We start from the raw sequence: 13,413 nt of genomic DNA, 5'->3' as shown, positions 1-13,413 counted from the left end.
AACTACTGAATAAATACCATCTTTGTTCCTGTCTCAAAATCATTGAAGTCATCTTAGCTGCATGTGATCACTGTGAGAATACAGCTATATGGACTCGCTCTTATTTAGATGTTGGTTTTGTGAAAACACTTTGTGATCTTGAAGTTGTTGAAGTGAATCCACCTACAAATTAAGAACACCACACTTAATACACATGTGATCACAGATCATCACACAAAGTGATGACCACATCATTACATACATGAAGTAATAATAATGTAATACCTATAACACAATGAACATAAAATCAGCTGCAATTTCTACAGGGCTAAGTGGCAAATGCTGGGAAACGTTACTTCCTATTTACATATGCAGGGCTCAACCCAGAATATTAAGCTGTGAAGGGCAATTTAAGCCACTTCAGATTCTAGGGGAGGGGGGGGGGGGCATGCTCCCCCAGGAAATTTTTGAAAATTAGGGATGTAAATATACTCAATTTTACTGTGATGCCATTGAATATTGACCATTTGATTATACAAATTTGGGATCAAACTAAACCTTTCCATTTCTCAAGGCTTTAGGTATAAACCTAGGGAGGCAATAGCTAAACCGGGTGGGGTGGGGGGGGGGGGAGGGAGGGTTGGGCCCCCCTACATTAACCCCTGATATAATTGAGATACTGTAGGGCAAGAAATTTTCATGGGATACACATTTTCATGGATTTTGTGGGCGGGATACACATTTATTGTCGTGGATTTCGTGGGCGTCTTATCCACGGAAATTAAATATTAAGTAGTTCCTATACAAGTTGTATGGCGATCGATGTCTAAACCACGAAAATTACTGCTTTTACCACATTTTAGCAATCCACTTATCATGCCTTTGTATTTCTTTCTGAACAAGTAATAAGACAACAAACAATCAAAAATACAACTTCTTGTTCAGGTAGTCACTACCTGTAAAGCCACCTGCAAACAGTATTAAGATTTAACCAAGCAATCAAGAGGTTAGTTTGTAAGCAATCAAGACGTCCACCAAAACAATATGCTTCCACAATACTAAGTCAAGTGATCAAGGCCCATATTCAAATGATATTACAATTAGGCCAGGCAAACTTGATTACTTGTTTATCATCCACAAAAATTTGGATTTCCATGCGGGCAGGAGGTCATTTTTCATTATTCATTACTAAAGAAAATATTTCAAATCAAGCTGTTAGTTACTATAAAGGTTAGCTAAAGCCTTTTAAGATACGTTTTACCACCGTAACTGAGGTGCAAGTAACATTTGCTGTGCTGTAAAACGATACCCAGCCTTCTTAGCATCAAAATACGAATGCACGTGATTGATAACAGCAATAATGAAACTAGATGCGGTGGGGTAAAAAGAGATGCAAGCAGGGTTGCCGAGAAACAATTAATCAAGTCTGCCTGGCCTTAATCAAACATCTTGATCCCGGTGACAGAGGGTTTTACAGGTTAGGTAGTGACTATTCCTTGTTCAGTTATAGATACTAAAAACCCTATGGTTCAATTATCTAGTGCCAGAATTCATACTGAATGATTCCTGTTCAGTGAACCCCCGGTATCATTAATGAGACAAGATAGTACATTAATCTTCAGTCCATTTATTTAGTGAATACATAAGCTGCTTCATACTCACATGTTAAACAGCTCCACTGAATCAGATACTGCCGGGTAGCTCTGTGCTGTGCCTTAAAATGCGAGACGCCATTGACAAATCAGTTGAGGCAGGCTGTGAAAAACCACCTTTCCCCTAAAGCCATTTCGTCCTTCTTTTCTGTTGTCAACCTGGCGGAGAACACGACATTGAGGCCCTGTGAACCAAGTCTCTGTCTATGGACTCCGAGTCTTGACGAAGTTAGTATCCGGTGTTACATGCGCAGCATTATCCGGAAAGAGTAATGCGTGAAATTTTCTAAGTCAAAAGTGTGCCCAAAAAAAAAATTCTCCCGTTCCGGCTTTTAGCACTACCCGATATTTGATGGTAAAAAATTTTGTGTAAAGTTTGTAGTCGAGATAATTTGCGGCGAGTCTGGAGAGTTGGCCATGAGAGCTGATTTAACATTGAGGTGACAGAACTAAGTCTACCATAATCATTCATTACCCAGCGTGCTGCTCTTCGTTGTATTTTTTCTAGCTCTACAATATCTCCAGTTTGGTGAGGGTCCCAGACGTCAGATGCATATTCTAGTTGTGGCCTGACCATTGTTAGATAAGCAGATTCTTTAACTTGTTCTGAACATTTGTTTAAGTTACGTTTCAGGAAATTAAGTGTTTTAGATGCTTTAGTAACAATACTAGAAATGTGTGGTGACCAAGATAGTGATGTATTAAGGATTACTCCCAAGTAAGTATGTTGATCAGATAGATTTAAGATGTGATTATTGAGGGTATAGACGTAATTGAATGGTGTCAAGGATCTTGTACAACGTATGACAGTACATTTACTAACATTGAATCTAAGTTGCCAGGTGTTTGCCCATTCTGATAACCTATTCAGGTCTTCTTGAAGCATGTTGGCGTCTTCTGCACTGTTAATAACTCTGTAAAGTAGACAATCATCAGCAAACAAGCGGAGTGGTGAGTTGATATCTTTAGTAATGTCATTAATGTGCAACAGAAACATTAATGGTCCGAGCACTGTGCCTTGTGGTACTCCAGAAAGCACCGGTACTGGACTTGAGGATTCGCTATCTAACACAACACACTGGGAGCGGTGAGTAAGCCAAGTTTGGATCCAATTTTGGATCCAATTGTAACTATTACCATTAATTCCATAGAATCTTAATTTGGTTAGTAGTTGCTGGTGTGGTACTGTGTCAAATGCTTTGGAAAAGTCTAATAGGATGATGTCTATTTGTTTTTGGTGGTCTAAAGCAAAGGAGATATCTTCAGATAGTGTGATGAGTTGGGTTACACATGAATGGTTAGCTCTGAATCCATGTTGATTTTCAATTAATATGTTGTTCTGATTTAGTTATTAACCAACTGTAGTGTATTCCATTAAAACTTTTCTTCTACTAAAATTGGTAGTACAGTAGTCTATATCATAGTCTGAATGTCTCAATTCTTTCTATGTTAATCCACCTAGAAGTAAAGTTAGTCAACTGTCATTTCCACAGAGATAGCTACACATTCTTGTAATCAGGACACGTGTAGCTACAGTGCTGTAGCTAGTTATTATAGACCTACATGCACGAGTACATGCATATATACTGCAGCCAATGGTCGTTTTTGTTGATTGATTAGCACTTCTAAATGGTAGCCAGCTCAGTTTGGTATGCATGGCTGATTTGTGCACACGCTTTGTTCCAGTAAGGAAGCACAGAAATGGCCAATAAATAAATTCCGTAAATTTTGCATTACTGAAGTTATATGTAAAGGTGGTATTGCTGTGCTATATAAAAAGCCGTCATCATAGGCGGCGGAAAGGGGGGCTAGGGGGCTAAAGCCCCCCCTCAGAATGATATCACACCGAAATTATCTTTCTTGGAGTGGGGCTGAAAACCGTGATAAAGATCGAGATACTCTAATAGAGCAGTCACTCTAATAAAGTAGTCAGTGTGTAGCAAGCTATGAAAGGATTTTTGTGTAGTTTATCAGCTAGAAATGGTAGCTGGTGAGGTGGAAAGCTCTTGTCAGAAAGCTCTTGTCAGTTGGTTGCGACCTTTTTTTTTTTTTTTTTTGGTCTCACCTTACCAAACTATAGAAATAAGTCTGGGTCAGCCCAGCCCCCCCTCATATCAACTACTTCCTCCGCCGCTGGCCGTCATACACAACCCTGAGGTACTGAGCGATTTGCGATAAAGAGAAAATGCTTAGCTATAGACTATAAACTAATCTTTCGCAGTGTGAAAAGGACTGGAGAATGACCTCTAAGGATGGAGAACTCAGAAAAATCCTCGGAACCATGGAGTTTGGCAAAGTGGGACAAAAGTTAACAACGGATGAAGCGGTAGGTAGCTACTTATCTAAAATCTCATGTGGTCTAGCCAACCTTGAGTTCGCTAGCTCGTTGTAAATGGCTTTGATTGTGGTAGCTATGTATGTAAGTAGTCTCGCGTGGCCAGACCGCTTTTTTTCTTCTTTTTAATTTGGTCGGGGGAAAAAGGGCCTGGTCCGGTTCAAATACCCACACTTGTTCTCAAAATCCCGGTTGTGGCCGGGATTAATTCTATACGCGCTTACTACAATCAATACAAACATTACAAAATCGTAGTTTGCCTGTTCATCACTGAATGGTTGGAATCCTATCTTTTCAATTACTCAGTCAATGGCAGACTTAATTAATGCCCATTCAAGCATACTTCAAGAATGCATTAAGACGCGTGCATAGAATTAAATCCTGGCCACAACCGGGATTTTGAGAACAATTGCGGGTATTCGGACCGGACCCTTTTTTTTCCTGACCAAATGAAAAAGAAAAAAAAGCGGTCTGGTCACGTGAGACTAGTATGTAAGTACGTATGACCACAATTCCGCCAGTACTTATAGCAAAGCCTAATATTGGCCTGTGCATTGCTATTAATTGCTACTGTAAAAAGTTTAAATTCTATAACTATTAAAATTATATTTAACTAGCATTGGTACCTGCCCATGCATGTACCTGCCCTACGTGCAGGGACCACATTATAATAACAACCAAGCATTAAACATCTGATTCAGTGCCATTCATCCCCTGCAGCATGCATGATGGTAACATTTTTAATACCAACATCTTGCCACAATCATGGGAAGCTAGCATGCAGGTACTCCTGAACCTGCAGAACTGACTGCAGTATATGTGTATGCTTATAACACATAGGTGTGAACAATATGGATGGTAGTAGTACCTGTCCTATTATGCAGGCTATACATGTAGCATCATTTGATAAAAGATTGACATTATTTATTGGTACTGCCCTACAATGCAGAAGTTGCCATACTATACGTATTATACTGTGGACATGCACATGATGTAATGGAAACCATGTATTAAAATTCATGTAACTATGTTGCATGTATAATGAATGTCACTTTTAAAGACCATTATGCCATCCTGCAAGTACACTGGAATGATGTGGGCAAATTTAAACAGCAGAGCTGTGAGTAGCTACATAAGCAAAGACAACTGTAATATTGTACTACTGTAGCTACGTGGCTACCTATATTATGTCTACCATACAAGCGTCAAATACATAATTATGTGATATTAGTATAGTACCTGTCATGTAGGCCATACATATATGACACTTAACTTACTGACAACAAAAAGAAACTACATAATATAGGGTGCAGTACATGCCTACGGTGCAGGCTGTGCATGTTAACAATACTACAACACTCCCTCCTGTTCCCTTTACTACACTACAACCTATACCTATTGTCATCACCTATAACCTCCATTATCCCTACGTTTGACAGTACTGCATAACTGCAGTACTGTATGAGTAAGCTACTACTGACTATTATCACCTATTGTTATCACCTTTGTACAGCTATATACTACTAACTACAATACAGTGGAACCTGTTAATCAGGACACTTGAAAATGAGGACACCTGCATAATCTGGTAATGCTCCTAAAGTATCCCTTAGCATGAACTGAACTGAAAATTCAGGAAACCTTGATAATCAGGACACTTTTGGTCAGTCCCTAATGCACAGCTTTCACTGTAGAGTGAGAAAAACCTGTTACCAAAAAGGTTGCCAAAATGAAAAAAAAATTGTAGCAAAAAAGGTTGTTGAAGAAAAGTTGTAACCAAAAGGTTTGGAAAAAGAAAAAAAAAGTGATACAACTGGGATTTGACTCACACCCCACCAGTTTCAAGCCTAATGCTCTACCACATTGACTAAATGTCACTTGTGTAGAGTGTCTAAAAAAGTTGTTTATAAAGGCATGAATAAGTTGAATGGAATAGGTGTTTGCATGAGGTTTACAGAAAGAATTCAAGCAAATTTTTGTCTACACCCTTGCACTAATCGCGCTGTAAATGACGAACGACGGCAGTTAGAAGCTTCATTTAAAAGTGAGGTAATTCTTAGATGATGAGCGCTTCGTTTGGCACAAAAAGCGTTTTGATACGTGCATCAGCTGGTGAGAAAATCGTTGGACGTCTTTGGAATTGTAGACGGTCAGACGGCTTTTCAGCTTTCTGTATTCTGAAAGTATGCATAGTTTCAGTTTAAGTACAAATTTGATGTTTGCATTGACTTTTAGCACCTTCAAAGTTAAGAAGCAGAGGCGTAGGAAGATATTTAACTTATGGGTGCCCAGTGGTAAGGCTGAAGATCAAAAAAAAAGTCACGAGTGTGACTGCTTTATTAGAGTCATTGACTGCTCTATTAGAGTATCTCGATCTTCTCAGTAATATATAGTATAGTGTGCTGACACCCGTTAGTTACGCCACTGGAAATATTTATGGGTGCCCAAGCACCCATGGCACCCATGCTTCCTACGCCCCTGAGAAGGCATATCATCATGCTATTCAGCTTCTAAGAAGTGAGTTTTACAGTATAATATATGCACCGATAATGCACCTCTTTCAAAAAACTATCAGTAGTCATTGAGGACAATTAGAATGTGACTCGATCTTAAGTATAGTGGTCACAAATGGATACTGCATGATGACTTGACAAGCAGCCAGGAAATTCCCTAGCTATCAACAGACCAGTGCACACATACTAACAGCAAAGGCTTCACTTCATTCATAAGGAAAGTGGTCTGCGGTGTTTTGCACTGCTTTGATGCAGATTTCACCTAGTCATATATATACCTTGGAATGTTTAGCTATAGCGTATTTAAGCTAATAAAATCATAAAATGTGACTGGATTTTGGATAAACGATCCAAATCGCACATTAGAAGTTTCGAGATAAAGTACTTGTAGCTGCTTGTAGAGTTTCCTGCCAAATAAGATAGAAAATCTGAGCTGTTGGACGAGCGAAGTAGTATCACGAGTGCTCACAAAGGGGTGGGAGGTGGCGGGGTGGGCAAGGGTTAGACCTCAAAATGGTGAAAGACCACGATTGGAGTCCAGAGACGAGATTGCAAGGTTGTGCTTGCTCCTTAGTGGTTGATATGTAGCAAAATCCACAGAAAAAATGTCTGGCCTACATTATCAGGCTGTCCACCAGTAAACCACTGATTCTTGCCAAGCCAGGTCCTTCACAAGGCCTAAAACCGCCATTCGAACTCTACACACACCCCAGAAAAGACGTCTGTTGAAACCAGCCTCGAGTAGTTTGAGTGGTCAAAACTACTAGTACGATAGTGTAGCTATCCACTGGTGGTGTTAGTTTGATTTTGCCTGATGTGCGATTTGGATCGGTTTTGTAAAATCTGGTCACAAATATCATAGCTTCTGCATGGTGGTTTCACTTCCATTCCCCTTGAAAGATTTTAACCAAAAACTTTAACCATATACCGCAGCATTTATGCTACACTCCCTGCATGACAGCATTAGAGATTGGTGATGATCATTTTTATTTTTATTTCAACTTGAATGGACTCACAATACATATGCTTATTCAATACTTCAGTCAAAATTGTATAACTGTCTTGGGAGCCACATCCCCCCCCCCCCTCCCTAGTATGCTGAGTGTGCTTCTCACATTGTACTTCTAGTTGTATTATCACTTTTCTTAGTCTTAATCTTCAGGCAATTTCAAACATTGAACAACAGATTGGATTTCTGTTTAAAAATTGTATCACGCATGCGCTGCTTTAATACACAGGATTTTAAATGCAGAGCTACTTTTACAGACTGGAATCTTAGTCCTCAATGCCAGAAACTTGTTCCGTGAAACAAACATATCTTATTTGCACATGCACACATGTGGCACACAACTTTTAAATGGAAATGCAATCTGCTGTAATTGCATGATTGTATGTATTCCTTCACGGTGTCAAGAAGTTTTGAAAGCGTTTCTTGCAAAAGGCTACAAGGAAATTGACACAGCTGTTAGGTACATAAGTTTGTTTACTTTGTACAGCATTTTCATGATTATGTCTATATACAGCAGGAAACGAGCTGTTTTATGAATTTTGTGGAGCCATGTACAGTAGGTCTGCACTCATGTAAAGAGTAATTAACATGCATGTGCTATAGCATCTCACAAAACAGCATGGCCAAACACATGGAAAAGGATTATGCCATTTTATCATCTAGCTTCATTTTCACAGCCAATATGACTAAAAATAATACTATTTATTATAGCATTTAAAACGTTTGCTAAAGTGATAACATTTGGTAAAACCATACACATCTACCTGATCCATATTAAATGAGATCACCTCAAAGCCCAGTTGTGTGGAAGCCAAAAAATATTGCCATTTTAATTGCTATTGCACAACAAGCACATGGATACTGTGGTTATGCACAGAAATGCACAGAAACCATTAAGGGGGGGCCACAGCTACAAAAACTGATATTAATGTCACATTAATCTGAAGGAATTTTTGATGAGTGTACCAGAAACCATAAGCTTATGGAGCTCTAAAGTTTGGAATGCCTGAATATGTTTTCTGGAGCATGCAAACAGCTGCTTGCATCCAAATGTTGTTTATTTAAGTACAATCAACAATATAAGCATTGAAATCACTTGGATAGTGTATCTGGGCTCATTTAACATGTTTTTTGCTTCTTGTTGATCCATCATGTCAACTGTGGCAGATTCACAACTACCCGAGAGTATCGTAAAATTTTGCATAAGTACCTAAATGTTTTTCTGACTGAATGAACTTATATATGAATTTCTGGTATGCCACAGTTTCCATTTTCACAGTACAATAGCAACAGTTACAGTATACCTTTGATGTTCTAGGTATGGTGGAGGTGAATCTGAGAAGTTTATTGGCAGATATGCTCCTTGCAGAGATCCAGAAAAGGTGTGGTGCTAAATGTTTGTGTTGTCATTAGTTCACCATATGGTCTGAGTGTTTGCGTATTATCATGGTGATTTTGCAGGTCATATTGGCCACCAAAATCAATTCATTTCACCCAGATGGTAGATACAGGTTGGCTAACACATCCCTTCAAGCAGTATTTTTGCAGGGCTATCGCGTAAAGGAGTTTTTGAGCAAGCAGAAACATCTCTTAATAGCCTACAAGTGCCCTCAGTAGACATACTGTATCTTCATTTACCAGACCATAAGACTCCCATTGAAGAAACTCTAGCAGCCATGCAAGAATTATACAAACGTAAGTAGCATCAAATGTTACAGTGATACAGTCTTGATTGTGTGTGTATCTGTAGAAGGAAAATTTAAGGAGTTGGGCTTGTCTAATTTCCAGTCCTGGGAAGTGGTATGTAATTTACCTTATTTGCTAGACTGATTCATTAATACTCACTTATAGGCCGAAATTTACTACCTATGCAAGCAGAATCGTTATGTGCTGCCTACTGTTTATCAAGGAATGTACAATGCTGTTACAAGGTAATGCAAATTTATTGCATGTACGTGGCCAAATCAAGTACATACAGTATAACTGCATTTATGGTTGTTTTTACGTGTGCATGTTAACAAAGTATTTTCAGTCAATTAGCTAGCTACCACATTTAATTTCTTATGTACAGAAGAGCTTGTACAGTTATCCCTACAATAAATCATATCTATATAATATACCACTTTGACACCTCAGATCAAAGGAAACCACAGGGTTAAATATTATATTGCCCTGACCACAGGGCGATATCTAGAAATTGCCCTGTGGTTAGGGCAATATCATGATATAGCCCTGACCACAACTGCCTTTGCAGCTACAAAGCATCAGTTCCCTTTGATTATTTATATAGAGCTGCTTAAAGTTTTGCATTGTAGGTTTGAGTTAAACATGTTGGTTTAGTTTGGGGTATTGTTGTGAAGCAAAAAGAATTGAGTGAGTCAGCATTGCATAGTTCAGCTACTAAGCATCACTAAATAATCATTTTTGCAAAAATGTGGGGATTGTTTTTCTACAGAGTACATTTCAACTGCATGAAAAGATGTCCAACCTATATATCTAAGTGTTTATTTTAGCACCTTAGGTTACTTTATTCATCCACAAAGTGGTTATTTGGTTTAACATGGTATTACTACAACCAGTGAAACCCACAATCATTTCTTTCTGTGCCCAAAGTTTAAACCCACAATCGATGTTTGCAAACCTCTGTATAAAAGTAATGTGGTGAACACAGTTTTGTCTTCCTTCACCTATTAGGTGAACATACCAGAGTGGTATATATTACTTATACCATGGCCACTCGGGACTTGCCTGATATATATGTCCGCGCCCTCGGGCCTGGGCATATATATATCAGGCAAATCCCTCGTGGCCATGGTATAACTATTAAATAATCAAAACATGACATAAAACACATGCAGTGGAATATCTACAGTAGGGCATTGTAGGGCATATGCCCTGCCATAAAATTAGGCTAGTGCCCTACCAAACTGAAGACTACGAAACCCACAATCACCAACTTTTCATGGGTCATTGCATTATCTAGCAAGAGAAAACTTATTCTATACTAAAATATACTCATCAAGTTATTAGTATTGAGCTGTCATGAAGCCAATAATTACAACAATTCTAATTAACGGCCACCAATCGAGCACGTGATTAAATTACTTGTTGGAGATAATTAATTAATTGATAAGGACGCCGGTGTTCTCATAGTTTACAATCATCGTATCTATAGATCCTTGTAAGGTTTGTAGTGTTTCATCATGCATAGGTGTATACAAGTAGTATCATCTTGTTATATGTTAGTACAATCTGAACAGGTAGTTAAATATATACTGCTTTATGAAAATCTAAAAAATGGCCTCAGATGCCATTTTGTAGCTAAAAAATTCTGGGGGGGGGGGGGGGGGGGACATGCTCCAACCCCCCAGATGGGCAGCATAACAGTGCCCTACCAATAGAGGAAGTCTAGATACGCCACTGCACACATGCATGCAGATCTATTATATTACTTACCACGCACTAAATTCACACATTATGAATAATATTATTGATCCGGCATGAAACATGTGATAAAAATTTTAGGAGAGTGGAAGATGAACTTTTTCCATGTCTGAGACGGTTCAACATCAGATTCTATTCCTACAATATAGTAAGCAAATAATTGTAATTGGTCAACATGTTAGTATATAAAATATATTTTGTCAATGTGTATTAACTGCATGAAAAATGTCCAGGAGAAGTTGAGGACTAATATGACATATCCTTTTACCGTAATTTGCTTTTTTCATTGTAAAATGATTTTCATATGTAAATCTGTACAAACTTTCTTGCATGAAAATTTTTACACAAGACCGAACTACTCTAATAGAGCAGTCCTTTACATAAATCATGTGAAAACATATTTACGCAAAAATTATTACAAAAAATCTAAAGCAAATTATGGTAATGTGCATTTGAAATTTTGTAAACATTATAGTTACCATGTATGTTCCATGACAGCTGGCTGGTCTATTGATGGGCATGTACAATTTTTCTGTGCAAGATGATAAGCAGAGAATTGGTAGATTCTGGGGTGGAGAAAATGATACATGGGTGGAGAAAATGATACATGGGTGGAGAAAATGATACATGGGTGGAAAAAGTGTATGTATGTGTATGTGCAAATCTATACCGTACATTGTGTGCATATGTATGTACACATTCTCATGTATTACATGCATCTTGCATAGGCCTCCATCAAATATGCCAGCACATAATAAAAGGCATAATAAACTGGAGTGCTATGCCAGCATATTAGGTGGATATTTCAAACTATGAGCTTAATTCCATGACACATAGGCCTGAGTCGAACATGCTCAAAATTTTTGCCCAAAATGCTTTCAGGAATTTCCCAAAATTTTATACTCTTCAGTGTACTCATTATCCTTGCATTATACTCCTAGGTCAGCAACATTTCTTACCATAATCTTGGAACAGTTTAATCAGTGAATGCTCTATTAGAGTATTTCACTACAAAGTGACTGTTCTATTAGAAAGTATTAATCTATTGTTTATGCATGTTTGCTGACTTCATGTCACATCCTTATTCTTCATGTTTATCACTCTCTAACTTGCTATACTGTACTAGCTACAACTATTATGCTATACATAACTATGTATGCTCCTGTTGCACTTCTTAATGTAAATCATCATTGTATAGCTATGCACCTGTAAAATATAAAGTAGGTTACACTATATTGTTAGTAAGCAAACATGTGGTCAGTGTACAAATAGAGTAAGCAACTGGAGAAAATAAAGTTATCAATCACAAACTTTATATCCTCAATACATACAGTTGTACAGCCAAATGTGTGATTATATACAAGGTGTAATGAACATATCACACTGTAAAAACTGAAGTGTTCCCTGGACACCAAAATGTCCCAACACAGACACCATTGTCACCATTGGTGTCCTGTAGATACTTCAGTTTTTACAGACTTTTAAGATTGGTATTTTGATACTGTCTTTTGTCTGCTTTTTATTCACTTATACTTCTGTATTATAGCTGAGTTCTAATAATATGTTGTTTACACTTCTATCCTTGATTATGTAGCACATTGTCTGTACCTGTAGTACTTTATCTGCCATACAGCCACTGTAAACTTTGAACACTGCATGCCTCACTGGGACATAAATGAAATTTACACCACAGTATCACAATTAATTTCACAATAATCTTGGACACATGTTAAATGATGATATAATACCCCTGCAAAGATATGTACATAGCTATAACTTTATCATAGATATCGCGGTATGTACTGGAGGGATTCACTATTCAAGGGCATTGAGGGCATCAAGGCAGCAGTGGAGAAAGCATATGGTGGAAAAGTATCTGTTGTTAACGCAGCCATTAGATGGGCTGTCCACCACTCCCAACTGGATGCAAAGCATGGAGGTAATGTATTATGAACTTCAGAAATATTTGTCTTGCCATGGTTCCAGTTATATTGTCCCTCATCTTTCCTTGTAGTATGTTGTGTGATCAAATAAAGACATTATCATAAGTTATCTATAAATTTACTGAGATGTAAGATCTCTGTAGAATAATAGATCTTACTGACTAGGATACATATACAATTTACAAAACTACACACACTATAGGCAAATAATAATTTTATATTTAGCACTATCATTATCCATCACCTTTATACTGTATATACAGATGGGATTCTTTTTGGTGGTAGTTCACTGAAGAATATTCTTTCCAACATCGATGCTACGAAGGAAGGTCCACTAGAAGATGGTAAGGTAGCTAAGCTTATCCAGATAAAGAAACGTTACTTGTTATTTTGCTAACAGAAGTTGTAAAGGCTTTTGATGAAGCATGGGAGTTTGACAAGGCAAACTGTGTACCTTACTATTTCTCTGATCGTAACAAAATGTTGAACAAAATACTGCCTATTAAGAAACTTTAGATTTTATGTAGACTGATTGTGA

The 13,413-nt window shown here is 37.9% G+C and overlaps 1 protein-coding gene across 1 annotated transcript; it reads left to right on the top strand.

Annotated features, from left to right (window-relative positions):
* The first annotated feature begins 1,902 nt into the window (after positions 1–1,902).
* On the top strand, positions 1,903–13,413 carry LOC136264855 (aflatoxin B1 aldehyde reductase member 2-like). Its single transcript, XM_066059615.1, has 13 exons — positions 1,903–2,582; positions 2,623–2,718; positions 2,783–2,928; positions 8,807–8,870; positions 8,950–8,989; positions 9,037–9,183; positions 9,239–9,288; positions 9,340–9,419; positions 11,014–11,080; positions 11,431–11,552; positions 12,720–12,871; positions 13,139–13,219; positions 13,276–13,413. The coding sequence occupies exons 3-13, from the start codon at positions 2,849–2,851 to the stop codon at positions 13,389–13,391; spliced, it is 999 nt and encodes a 332-aa protein (XP_065915687.1). The 5' UTR covers positions 1,903–2,582; positions 2,623–2,718; positions 2,783–2,848; the 3' UTR covers positions 13,392–13,413.

The sequence above is a fragment of the Dysidea avara genome, chromosome 8 (assembly GCF_963678975.1).
Source record: "Dysidea avara chromosome 8, odDysAvar1.4, whole genome shotgun sequence".
Lineage (NCBI taxonomy): Eukaryota > Metazoa > Porifera > Demospongiae > Dictyoceratida > Dysideidae > Dysidea > Dysidea avara.
This window is presented reverse-complemented; position numbering and strand designations above follow the sequence as displayed.

Excerpts from the sequence above, each read along its gene's own strand:
- LOC136264855 (XM_066059615.1), top strand. The coding sequence starts at position 2,849 with ATGATGTCTATTTGTTTTTGGTGGTCTAAAGCAAAGGAGATATCTTCA. Across the intron at positions 8,871-8,949 it reads CTTGCAGAGATCCAGAAAAG|GTCATATTGGCCACCAAAAT; the intron begins GTGTGGTGCTAA and ends GTGATTTTGCAG. Across the intron at positions 8,990-9,036 it reads CAATTCATTTCACCCAGATG|GGCTATCGCGTAAAGGAGTT; the intron begins GTAGATACAGGT and ends GTATTTTTGCAG.